Raw genomic sequence first — 12493 nt, 5'->3', positions numbered from 1 at the left:
GATAATGAATTGCGGGTAGCAGATTTAGTGATGATTAAAACCAAGCCTTTTAAAAACGGAAGGATGACTATGAATTTCCTTTTAAAAAAACCACTCAAAATTAAAACATGAACTTTTTGAGACCTTTGTTTGCTCATTGACTTGAACTTTCAATAGTAAGTGCAATGATAACAGCATATGGAAAACTTCATGCGAACTACCAGATTGCTGTGTCATTTTCATATTATGTTCATATTAAGAACAAGACTGTCTCAGAGATTGAGAACATAGCTGGTACACAGTTTCTCATTTAATAGAAAAATGAAGTTAAGCACACAATGTTTTCCCCTTATAAAGTTCTTAAATAAAAAATCAAGGCCATTTAACAAAATTTATTGGTTTTGCTTTGGCAAATTGTCTTTTTTATCACTTTGTCTGAAAAGTGACAAATGCACAAAAAATTGAATAGTTTACTGCAGTGTTTAAGGAAAATCAGATTTGCAGTCTTTTTAAAAAAGTGAGCTCATGCTAAATTAGATAAAAGAAAATTTAACTTCTTTGGAAAGTAATGTTTTACTCTGTCTTGATTAGCCTCAATATCACATATCTTTGAAACACAGATATATTTCAGCACAAGCTAAAGTGCTCCAAGCTATAACTTTCTTCTGTACATCTCTGAATTAATTGACTCTATGGTAGGATTGCACTTGGCATGAAACTGAACATTTATTTCCCTCCAACCTTCAAAGCCCTTTCATTTGTTTGCTACCCAAACTGACTGTTGCCTTAATGCCATTTTGTTTTCATATTTACTTTTACTATCAAGGGAAAGGCAATATGATTTGTTCTCATCCTCAATTAGATGTGTCGTAACAAAGTCTAATTCCACAAGTCACAAATACCAAGGAATGACCATTGGCTTATCTGAAGGGTCCTTTTCTGTGCGCTGAGAGGAAAGTCCAAGCATGGGTTAAATACAGCCAATCTGCCCAAGACTGAATTGAAACTTTAACCACGTCTCTGGTGCTGATCAGTCTCTATTTTTTTCAATGAAGGCGTGGAACTGTTGCGTGTTGAGAAGTTGACCAATAAAAGTCCATAACAAATATTTAAAAAAATTCCGAAGAGTCCGTAAAGGACAGCGGAGATAGACCACAGGGTGGGGTTGGACACTCCTCTCAGCGCACAGAAAAGGACCCTTCAGGTAAGCCAATGGTCATTTTCCTGTGCGCTGTTCGGAGAGTCCAAGCATAGGACATACCCAAGCTAAATATCACTAGGGCGGGAAACTGACAAGTCCAGGGTCTCTCCACTGTTTGTTTGTTTTTGAAAAAAAAATTATTGGTTTTTACAAATGTTTTAAGGAAAAGGGGTAAATAGGTATAAAAATTTTTGACAGCTACATCATGCGGAAGGTGTTAATCCCCCCAAATCTCGCAACTTTTACAAAGAAAAAAAGGAAAACATCAAAATTTGAATAGACATTGGCAGCTTTTGGTTTTACATTAAATCATCAATCTATTCAATCATTTTTGTATCACTTCCAACAATTACATTATAACAACAATTGCAATAATGTTTCAGCTCATTTTTGTGACCTGAGTCTTCTCAGTGTTGCATCCTCCCCCCTGTCTGCTGGCAGAGCCTCGGCCCCTCCCTCCTTCATGTCTTGTGTACTGTCCTCTGTTTCGTCTAGGAAGGCATTGTGTTTTTTAATGAAAGCCTCCGCCTCCACAACTGTATTAATTCTAATTCTGCTGCCCTCCCAGAAAATCAGCATACCTTCTGGCAATAACCATCTAAACCAGACTCCTTTATTATATAATTTCTTCGCTAAAGAGGAATATTTCTTCCTCTTATCTCTTACTTTCTTCGGAATCTGTTTAAGAATGGTTATTTCTTTGTCTTTATATTTTAGTGGTTTCCCCCTTTGAGCTCCTAGGACCTCATCTCTTGTGGTCTTTCTAAGAAATTTAACATGGATTTCCCTTGGAACATTGTGTGTTCTAGCGTATGCTGAATTGATCCTATAAATCAGATCAATATCCCACCATAGCTGTTGTTTATCTCTTTTAATGTATTCTGCTAAGATTGTAGTCATAATCTCCTTAAGATCTTCATTCTCTGTTTCTGGCAAGTTTTGGAATCTAAGGAAAAAAGACATCCTTTCAAATTCCATCTTTATCATAGGATTTTCAAATTCTATATTCCCCTTCTGAATTGTCTTAACCTCCTCCCTCATCCCAGCCGCGCCCTCCTCCAGAACACCTATTCTCTGTTTGTTTTGTGTAGCTTGTTGTTGCATTTCTCTGAGCTGGTCATTTAATTCTGTCAGTTGTTTTTTCAATTCATCCTGTCCCTTTAAAAGAATATGAAGCATTTGGTGAACAGATAAATCCTTTGAACTCTCTTCAGGAGCTTTAGGTTGTAGAAATGACGCCAGGTGTGTGTTGAGTAATCGGGCTGGACGTAGAGGATGTCGGGGCCGAGGATGCCTTACCAGGCGGTAATTTTTTAGGGCCCATTATTAAATTCAGAGATAGCTATAAGTCTGTACAAAGAAATGCCGTCTGTGGAAAAGCACAATAAATATGGGAGGAAGCTCACTACTCCCCCTTTCTGTCATATTTGGGCATACCAGGGGTTGTAACACAAATGCATACCTATTTCCCTGGCTCAGCTGATAAGGAGGAGAGCCTGTGGCTTAGTGGCTAATACATCTGCCTAATATGTAATACAGCCCAGGTTCTAATCCCAGTAAGGGTATGGCTAGCTGATGAGAGCTAAATAGCTTGAAATAGATCTATACTAGTCTCCCTTTATTTATTTATCAGCACAAATACAACACAAACATAGCAAAGGCAACATTAAAAATAAAAATATGGTTTTCTGCCTGGATGGTCTTCTGTAATGAGCTGAAGGACAGAAAGGGGGAGTAGTGAGCTCCCTCCCATATTTGGGCATACCAGGGGTTGTAACACACATACACACATACATACATACATACATACATACATACATACATATTCGAAAGTAATCTAACGAATATTAACTAATTTTTTCTTAGCTTTTAATGCAAAAACCTCCCAAATCAATTTCTTGTTAAGTCTTCCTTCTCAGTCCTCCCTGTGTACCACAAGAGTTCATTTTAGTCTCTGCTCATTATCCTAATTTTAAATGGATATGAGTGGTTTGAGTGGTTTGTTTGGCAAAATTGTTTTTTTTTCCTTGAGCAAACATCAACATGCATGTTGAGTTAAATGAACAGCAGTTCAGTTCATGCTGTGTGTAGATATGTGCCTAAATGTATTATTTATCTTGCCTCAATCTAGAATTGTAGGAGAGCCAAATTAACCAGACCAGAGGAGGCAACTGTTAAGAGATGGTGGGGAAAACACTGCCACTCTCTTGTCTTCTAACTGGAGTGTTTGTATTGGCCCAGCACTCTCAGAGTGCAGCATACTTTGGAGTGCTGATTTCTCATTCATTAGCTTCAGGCTTGGGATGCTTCTGGATAGGTAGTTCCTTTGCTACAAACTAGAAAGCATCTTTTAAGCTTTGTCAAATTGGGGTTGGGGATGATGCGGGGTAGGGAAAGAACAAGGAAGAATAACAAATTGAGACAACATTTTTTTACAATGCACAGCAGCAAAATCTTTTCTATAACTTCTGCCCAATGCAAATTATAGGCAGAGAACCACATAATAAAACCATTTCTCACTATCTGATTAGAGATGCATATTTGTAGGAGAATACTCATGCATGGAAGAATAATCATATCCCCAGGAAAAATCTAATTCTAATTTCTCCATGCTTTTGGAACAGGATGAATAAAAGTCTCCATTGATTGAGTAATAATATTTTTAGTTCTGATTGCCATTTTATTGCTTTAGTTGGTTTTTTTTAATACAATGTGTTGTTTTCCTTTATGTTTTGCATTTGTAATTTATTTATTTTTTTAATGTCACCCAGAATCATGTTTGACTTGTGCAGCCATATAAATCCTACCAATCAGTCAAAAAATGTCTTGGAGAAAAGTATTTTATCTGAAGTATTTGTCTACTATCTCTCCTCTAGCTTTAAAATATAGTCAGGGGGTACAGGCATGTTTCCTCTTTTTAAAAAAAGCTCTCCATGTTGTTATGCCTGTATTATCAGTTCTGGTTATTATTCTGGTCAGCATTTTGCCTTATCCAAGGTGTCAGGAGAATGTAGTGAAAATAAACTAATATGATTCCCTAAAGGCAATGGAATGGACTCCACTCCAGTGAATAAAATGGCAGGGTGAGTATTTGTGTGCATGTGGCTGGCTGGCTGGCTATCATGTTTTACTGTTTTTCCCCTCCTAATTGAAATGTAGCACCCCAAATGCTAAATTTAAAATTTGTCGTGTGAGAGGAAAGGAAGACATATAAGACACCTACATTCTTGTAAAGAATTGGTGTGGGGAACATTAAAATGTGACCCCCCCTATCCGGGCTAAAATAAATATTCAAATCTGCTACAGCATTTTAAGATTGCACAATTTCATTACTGGCAGAAGGCAGATTAACAAGCCCCTCTTATTCTTAGATGTACAAAGATGTCTGTTTTGGCTACAGAATTTAAAACTTAGAACATCAAAAGAGGCAGAGGAAATCTTAAGAATATTTGCCCAGAATAAGGTCCTGTTATATCGAATGGATCCTACTCCTAAATAAGTTTAGATAGGTTCCCACCCTAAAGCTTCAACGAAATGCCATGCTGCTTTGTATCGTGGATCTCATCAGATGACTCACACGGAAATGTTTTCAAAGCTAAATTTCAGAATGAGTAGCTAAGTGATTTACCAGATAAAGGGGGGGGGGGGGACCTTTGAATTGCAATTCCAACAGATGACTAGCATTGGTTGTGTAGAAGCATAGCTAATTATACTTTCACTCAGTTTTGTTGCTGATTTTTTCCCTAAAGAAACAATCTTCTCTCTTCACCCTAATGAAAAGGGGGTCCTAGTCATTCATAGGAAGATCCAGCAGCTACCAACCTAAGCAAGTGGAAGGTTTCTGTATAGCAGTGTCTCAGGACAATGAAAGGTATTAGTTATATCTGAAAGACCACCTCCATAAATCAGCTGTCATCTACCAGTTCTCCCTATGAGTTCAGAGATCCAGGGGTACTAGATAATTTTATTTCAAGCTACGTAGAAATAGTGTTACTAGGAGTTAGTGGCATATAGGTTTAATAATTATAATTGATATTGTTAAAAACCAGACTGTTAATTTCTCTACAGTCATTAGAATACTGATTGTTATTTTTCAGTATTTGACCTTTGTGGTTATTTCACCCTGTCTAGCATTTTTACTGTTAATGTTAGTTTACATTTTTCTGAAGCAATAAGAAGGTAGCATTTAGTTCAAGTATCAGTCAAGTGAGTGACACCTATTGAGGACACAATGATTTAACTAAAGACTATGAAAAGTTTCAGCTAGTTAGAAGATGTCCTGAAAAGATAGAACTGTGTTGGCCTAAGGACCAGTTAAATGGTTAAGAAAGAGTTGAAACTAAATCTAAAAACTCTGTCATCAATCAGCTATCATTAAAGAAAAAGAGACAGCAAATGAGGAGGCTGTAAAACCACCAGGAGTAAACTACACAAGACAGCTCATTTGAAGATTTGAACTAAGAAGAAATAGTGAGGCAGATATTGTTTGAGAAATAAAGAAGCTGAAAAATGCTATCAGCATTAGGAGATCAGTGGAGGGGAAAAAAACTATGAATTCCTGTGAGCTGATCTAATGCTGCAGAAACAGTAGAAATCTCTGATATATAGGTCATGAGACAAGAAAGAGATTTTTAAGCCTGTATTCTGTGAGGTAGAAAAATAATCTTTTTCATATTCAAGGCAAGTGAGACAGATGAATCCAATTTTTATTTTGTACATCAAATTTGGTGGCAAATTTCCTAGATTATCAAGGAAGTCAGTTATTCTCAAGGGGGTCAATCCTAACCCTAACCATTAGTAGATTATGGGAATGCTATGGACCTAATTTTAAAAAGAAAACATTTTTGGGTAGTGGTTATGAAATCAGCCTAGAAAATGGGGCACTTTGATTTCTAATGTCACCTTAGGCATAAAGCCAGCTGGATGATCTTGAACTAGTCACTTTTTCTTAGCCCTAGGAAGGAGGCAATGGCAAACCATTTCTGAAAAACATTGCCAAGAAAATTGGAGATCCATGCAGGATCTGAGAATTGGACATATTTGAACAGAAAAGGAACGGACAGCTTGTTAAGTACATGCTGCATGACAAGTCTATTAGGTAGAGCTATGGTTGGCTTGAAACTGCACTCAAAATAAATGTTTATCAACAATTCCCCATCATATGGGAATTAGATATCTAGTGGGACATGACATATTCAGTTACATGACCTTACAATGTTCTTTCATTGGAAACAGAATTATAAAATATATATATACATAATATATATACAAAATATATACATAAAATTCCCGCTGGTTCTTACCTTCTGCTTATTCTGTATTATACTGCTGATTTCAATATATTGAGAATGCAATATTATTTGTTTAAATTAAAAAAAACTAAAATGTAATTTCTGAAAATGTTACTGTATCAAAGTAAGTTATCTACTTATCAAAGAAAAATTGTTTTTCTTTCATTATCACCTAAGTCCAATATCAAATGCAAGGGAATCTAATAAAGATTATTCCAGTGTGTTTCTTTTCCAACATTACTTCTAGGACTATGATCATGATTTGTGGCTAGTCTAGTCAAGCCGCCATTGTTTTACAGGACTGTGAAAATGGCTGATAATTATCACCATGATTTCATATTCTCCAGAATCATCATTCCTTTGCAAGATGGCTTTCTATACTTTATTTGGTTTTTAAATTGATTTGCCTCCCATCTCGTCATGGGGTTACTATGGGCAACTTACAACAATAAAATGGGAAAAAGAGATTAAAATATAAAAATAAATAGTAAATGAATAAAACAATAAATATGATTAATGGAAGTACAGTAATATGACATTAAAAAGATGAATGAGGGGGAGCAGGAAGTACAAGGGGGAGGTGGGGTCAGCTAGTCAGTCCAGCAGGCATTTCCAGTGATGTACTCTCTATTGGGGGGCCCAGGCTAACCAGCAGAGCCAGGTCTTCATGACTTTGCAGAAGGATAGGATGGTGAGGGCAAATCTCACCCTATAGGGCAGGATGTTCCAAAGAGCCAGTGCTACAGCAGAGCAGGCTCTTCTCCTGGATCCCTGGATATTCCTTGATATTATCTTCTGGAATGTTTTTTTGGTATTGTTAATGGGAGAGGATGGAAACAATTCCTAGAAATACCTCAATAATTCTTGGAGATACAATTTTATAATATGTATAGATTGCTGTCCAAATAATAAATCATCATTTAGAGGGAGGCTTTGACTTTTGGGTGTGGTAAATTATTCCCAGATACAAATATGATGTAAAAATGGAAATAGAAAAATAGGGACCACCTTTGGTGAGAAGATAACAGCGTTCCGTGCACCTTCGGCGTTTAGTCATGCCAACCACATGACTACGGAGACATCTTTGGACAGCTCTGGCTCTTCAGCTTTGAAATGGAGATGAGTACCACCCCCTAGAGTTGGGAACGACTAGCACATATGTGTGAGGGGAACCTTGACCTTTATTTAATATTCATACTTTAAAATGCAAAATACAGTTTTGTAAACCAAATGGAAAGAAAGTAGGGACCAATAAAGTCTATAACAGTGAATTTGAAACAGGACCAAATTCACTGGGTAAAATAGACTACGGTAATGATAACTAAGTGAGAGTTTGATCTGTCTTTTTGTCCTGGTAGATTCTGGCAAACGTCATCATTTTTATCTGTGGGAATCTGGCTGGAGCCTATCACAAGCAGTTGATGGAACTTGCTCTACAGCAGACATATCAGGATACCTGTAATTGCATCAAATCACGCATCAAGCTGGAGTTTGAGAAGCGGCAGCAGGTAAAAGCTTTATTTACTATTTTGTTTCCTATCATCATTTATATCATTTTGTTAGAGGTACTAAAATTGCTATTGACCAGGCAGGCGGAAGGAAAAACTCCTCAGAAATCAATGTAAGAGTTTTGTTTGTTCCAATTTTCACCCAAGAATAGGAAAGGTGGAAATTCTATTACTTTTAAGCTTTTGTTCTCCCTTTAGTTTGGCTCATAATGAAGGAAAGTGGAAGTTAAAAGCTATATTAGACTCTTGGCATCAAAGTTCTTATTTTGGTATGATCCATAGCTTTGAAACTTGAAGGAACATTCTTAATGCTGAAAAGAAATATTGTTGAGATTTGTGAAGCATTTTCAAAACTAAGTGTATATATATATATTTAATAAATGAGCCAGCTCTTTCAACAATAGGATCTTACGATATAAAGAAATGCTGGGAGAATATAATAAGATTATATACTTTTTGTTCCACAAAAAAATGGAAACTTTTATTTGGATAAATCAAAGGCAATGTAGACAACATTGCTGCTGTTGCTGCTACTGCCTCTACTGTTATTATTACCCTAATAATAACCATAGTCTATAGGCAATTCAAATTCTCCTCCAATTAAGGCTCTATATAGAGCATCTGAAAGAGGCTGTTGGCAGTCTGTCAAAAGCTTTTGTGTAGATTTTTTTGGCTATACCTGAATCTGTCTGTGTTGGTTTCTTTATTCTGCCTTGCCTCATCACTGTGTTTGTATCATTTTATTAAGTTATTTGTCCTATGTTTTGTTTCTAATGAGGAAAATATCAAATTCCTTTTTTCCTCAGTTTATTATTCAAGAAAAAAGAAGTGTCCTATCCATCAAAGGCAAAATTTGTCAAAAGAAGTTATATTAAACAAGTGAGGTAATACTTTGCAACTTCCATAGAGGGATATAAAACCCAAAAGCAGCCACTAGATACTTTATTCATTATTCCTATAATTGCAGGGATTCAACAAACATTGTCTCTATACATTTTTCAAACATGATGGCTAAAAACTTCACAGTATTATTTTACATAGGAAGGTGAGATTTATAGGACTCTGAATTTTGTATCCTATAACACAATTTTCTTTGTCTGCATTTCTTAGCTGCAGCATATTCACAGTTATGATGATATACCATTTATAAGAGTGCATGAATATGATACACTTTTGCTGAAAACTGCATGCTTACTTGGAAGAAACATTAAACATAGTGAAACATATATGGATAAGCATGCACCTACAATATATCATTGTTCTTTACCTAATCTATTGTACTGTGGTCCCAAAGTTGCTCTTTTCAAGAGGTAACAGGACTTTCTGTTTTTTCTTTAAAAACATTTCGCTTTTCATTTCAGAAGCAAAATGTCTTCAAAGAAAAACCAGAAAGTCCAGTTGCCTCTTGAGAAAAGCATCTTTGGGATAACCAGTCACAGTCACTCATGCCCTAGTTACTTCTCATCTTGACTATTGCAATGCGCTGTACATGGGACTGCCCTTGAACAGCATCCAGAAGCTTCAGTTGGTGCAGAATGCAGCAGCCTGCATGGTTTTGTACAGACCCTGGTATGCACATATATCACCTCTCCTACGGGAGCTGCATTGACTGCCAATTTGCTTCCGGGTGCAATTCAAGGTGCTGGTTGTCACCTTTAAAGCCCTTCATGGCTTGGGACCAGGTTATCTAAGGGACCGTCTCTTGCCGGTCACATCTACCCGACCCATCAGAGCGAGGAGGCTGGGAATGCTGCGGGTCCCATCCCCTAGGGAGATACACCTGGTGGGATCCAGAAGAAGGGCTTTCTCTGTGGTGGCTCCCTCCCTCTGGAACATCATTCCTCCAGAGATTAGAATGGCCCCCACTCTTCTGGAAGGCGCTGAAGACCTGGTTCTGCCAGAGAGCCTGGGGAACTCAGAGCAGAATGGAGCCCATTAAATGGCTCATGTGATCTGCTGTCACCTGGGCAGGGGGCGGGGGGTTATTTTATTATATTATACTATATTAATTTATTTGATTCTTTTTATTAGTTATATTGTTTTAAATGTGGTTTTATATTCTGTAAGCTGCCTTGAGTTGCCATGGGTGAATAGGCGGCAATATACATTCAATAAATAAATAAATAAACCATGACCTGGATGACTGAGAATCTCCATAGATATTGTACTGTGGGCATTTCCATGGCATCATTTTAACCAGTAAAGAGGAATGAATGAATGAATACAAACTGTAAATTAGATAATGCAGAAGCCTAGAATGTGAATTAATTATTTATTATAATATTTGTATACTTCAAATCCTTGTTTGCAAATAATCTTGCCTTAGAAATCCCTTAGAGATGCTTCAGTGAATCTAAGACTTCCTCAATCCTTTAGAATTCACCAGCAATATCCCACTCAGTGGGTCTCCTTTAGCTTATTTGAAATTGGGCACCTTTAGCTGTCTAGATGTTGTTGGACTGTAACTTGTATTGTTCCTGATGAGGCTGGCATGTAGGCCAGCGTAGGTGAAAGCTGGCGGACAACAACATTTGATAACTGTCACTTTTCCATTTTCTGTTTCAAAGATAGAGCAGAATTGTATGGTGCATAGAACAGTGTTCTGACCCCCCTTCCTCCATTGCCCACACAGAACACACACTCCGGAACAGTACAAGGGAACACGGTTTATTGCACAAACAGACAAGAGGTTCCGTGGCAGCAAGCCACCAAGACAAAACTCACAGGAACAGAACACAAAAGCAGCTGTCCAGCTTGCCAGGATTCCAGACTAGAGCTTCTGGCATAAGTCTTCTGTTGACTGCTGCAAAGGGCGTATGCAAAGTCAACCCTTTTATAACCTGGAAAGGGCGCCTCCCAAACAGCAGCTGAGAGCTCTTTACCGCCTATAATTACACCCACGCTCCTTGCGTTTATGGGCGCGGCGGTAACGGGCATCCAGAAACTCCCTGCTGAGTCCTGAGTCACTGTCACGTGACTCTTCCCCGCTGCTCCAAGGCATGGCATCAGGAGCCCCCCTCCTCTGGCTCTCACCGCTGCTCCATGCCTCAAGCGCCTCCTGGTGGCCGACCAGACTCTCGGATCCCTGCTCAGCATCCGAATCCAGTCCAGGGTTCCCCATCTCCTCTGGAGCTGACTCGTAGGGACCCTCACTCTCGGAGTCTGGTGGCAACGGCAACGGCAACGGCTGGGCCACAACAGAACAGTATCAAGTTCTGTGTTATAAATTAGACAACTATATAAGCAGCCTGAGATACCAGCGCCTAATGTAGCCCCCACTCTTTTTTTTCCTTGGGAATCACTTCCGGCTACACTACAGTAACCCAAAATAGTTTTTTTTTACAGTGGGAAACAACCAGAATACAAAGCATAAGTCCTAAAAGAGGTTGAATATAATTTATAAAATAAAGACAACATTCTTTAGAAAATTGGGGGGAGGGTGGGAGAAAATCTTGATTCTACCTATTATCCATTTATTTTGTCCATAAAATGTGAATTATGAGCCTCAATTATCCAAAGATTACTAATTCCTATTATAAATAAAAGCAAAAATAGGAACTGAGCTCAGAAGAAAACTGTTAGTTTCCCCTTATCTTCATAGATGCTTCCTTTCTTTTGATGTATTGCTACAATGTAAAACGTGCTTGGTTTTGTGTATCCTATTTTGTTTATTTTTTGATAGCTATCTACTAAATGTGGGACTCTGTCTTATATGTGTGTAATATATGCACACAGAAATACGCACTTAGCTTATATATTTTCACTCTGTATAAAATTGTTTGCCCACTGTTTAAACTCTTGCACAGAATAAGGCAAGGCAATTTCAAAGCCTTCAGGCCTCGTTTTGACACTGACAAGCAGTTAGCATAATTACCCTTGTTCATTTCAGGTGTTTTGCATTGTGTGACTTATAAGATGTTTTGAAAGATTCTTCCAGGATGCGTTGTTGGTATCTGAGATAGCTTACTGAATGTCACTTTCATGGAGGATGCAGGATCCTAATAATAATAATGTGCTTAAAAGCGGGACTCAAAAGCCGTGACAGGTTTAAATGAACAAAGTAACGGAGTGGGATTCTACCTGTGTAACTGAATCAATGCCCTTCTTTAAAAAATGAGAATGAAAAGTGTTGTTGTCTCTACAAAAATGATGTCAGAAGGAAAGAACTTTGTTCTAAATAAAGTGGAATATGTAGATTTTTAAAAAAGGAAGAGGGGACACCTGCTATAAAAAAAACCTCCCAAATCTATTTTGTATTATGTGAATGAGAAATTCAGAGACATAGACTTTTTAAAAAATTAGTGGCTTACTATTTAAGCTGAAAAAGAGAAAGGAAATAGGGGGGGAAAGAGAACATTGGAGTAGAAGTAGACAAACAACTTGTACTTGGCTTAATTTCAGAGCTGATAAGAGACAAAATGGTAACCAGAGGGGCATCATTGGAAACCATTGATTATAAAGGGGGAGGGAGGGAGAGTTTAAACTTTAAGAGAATTGTAAGCATTAGTGGCAGC

General features: G+C 37.7%; 1 protein-coding gene across 2 annotated transcripts in view; it reads left to right on the top strand.

Annotated features, from left to right (window-relative positions):
* Positions 1-12493, top strand: part of ADCY2 (adenylate cyclase 2) — a 164175-nt gene that overhangs the window by 59112 nt on the left and 92570 nt on the right. For both annotated transcript variants that reach the window (XM_081951530.1, XM_081951529.1), the window contains exon 4: positions 7830-7979. In XM_081951530.1, the coding sequence (XP_081807656.1) occupies positions 7830-7979 (150 nt within the window). The remainder of the gene's footprint in view (positions 1-7829; positions 7980-12493) is intronic.

This window comes from Natrix helvetica (genome assembly GCF_964273705.1).
Source record: "Natrix helvetica genome assembly, chromosome: 4".
NCBI lineage: Eukaryota > Metazoa > Chordata > Lepidosauria > Squamata > Natricidae > Natrix > Natrix helvetica.
Note: the sequence above shows the minus strand (reverse complement) of the source record. Positions and strands in the feature narration are given on the sequence as shown.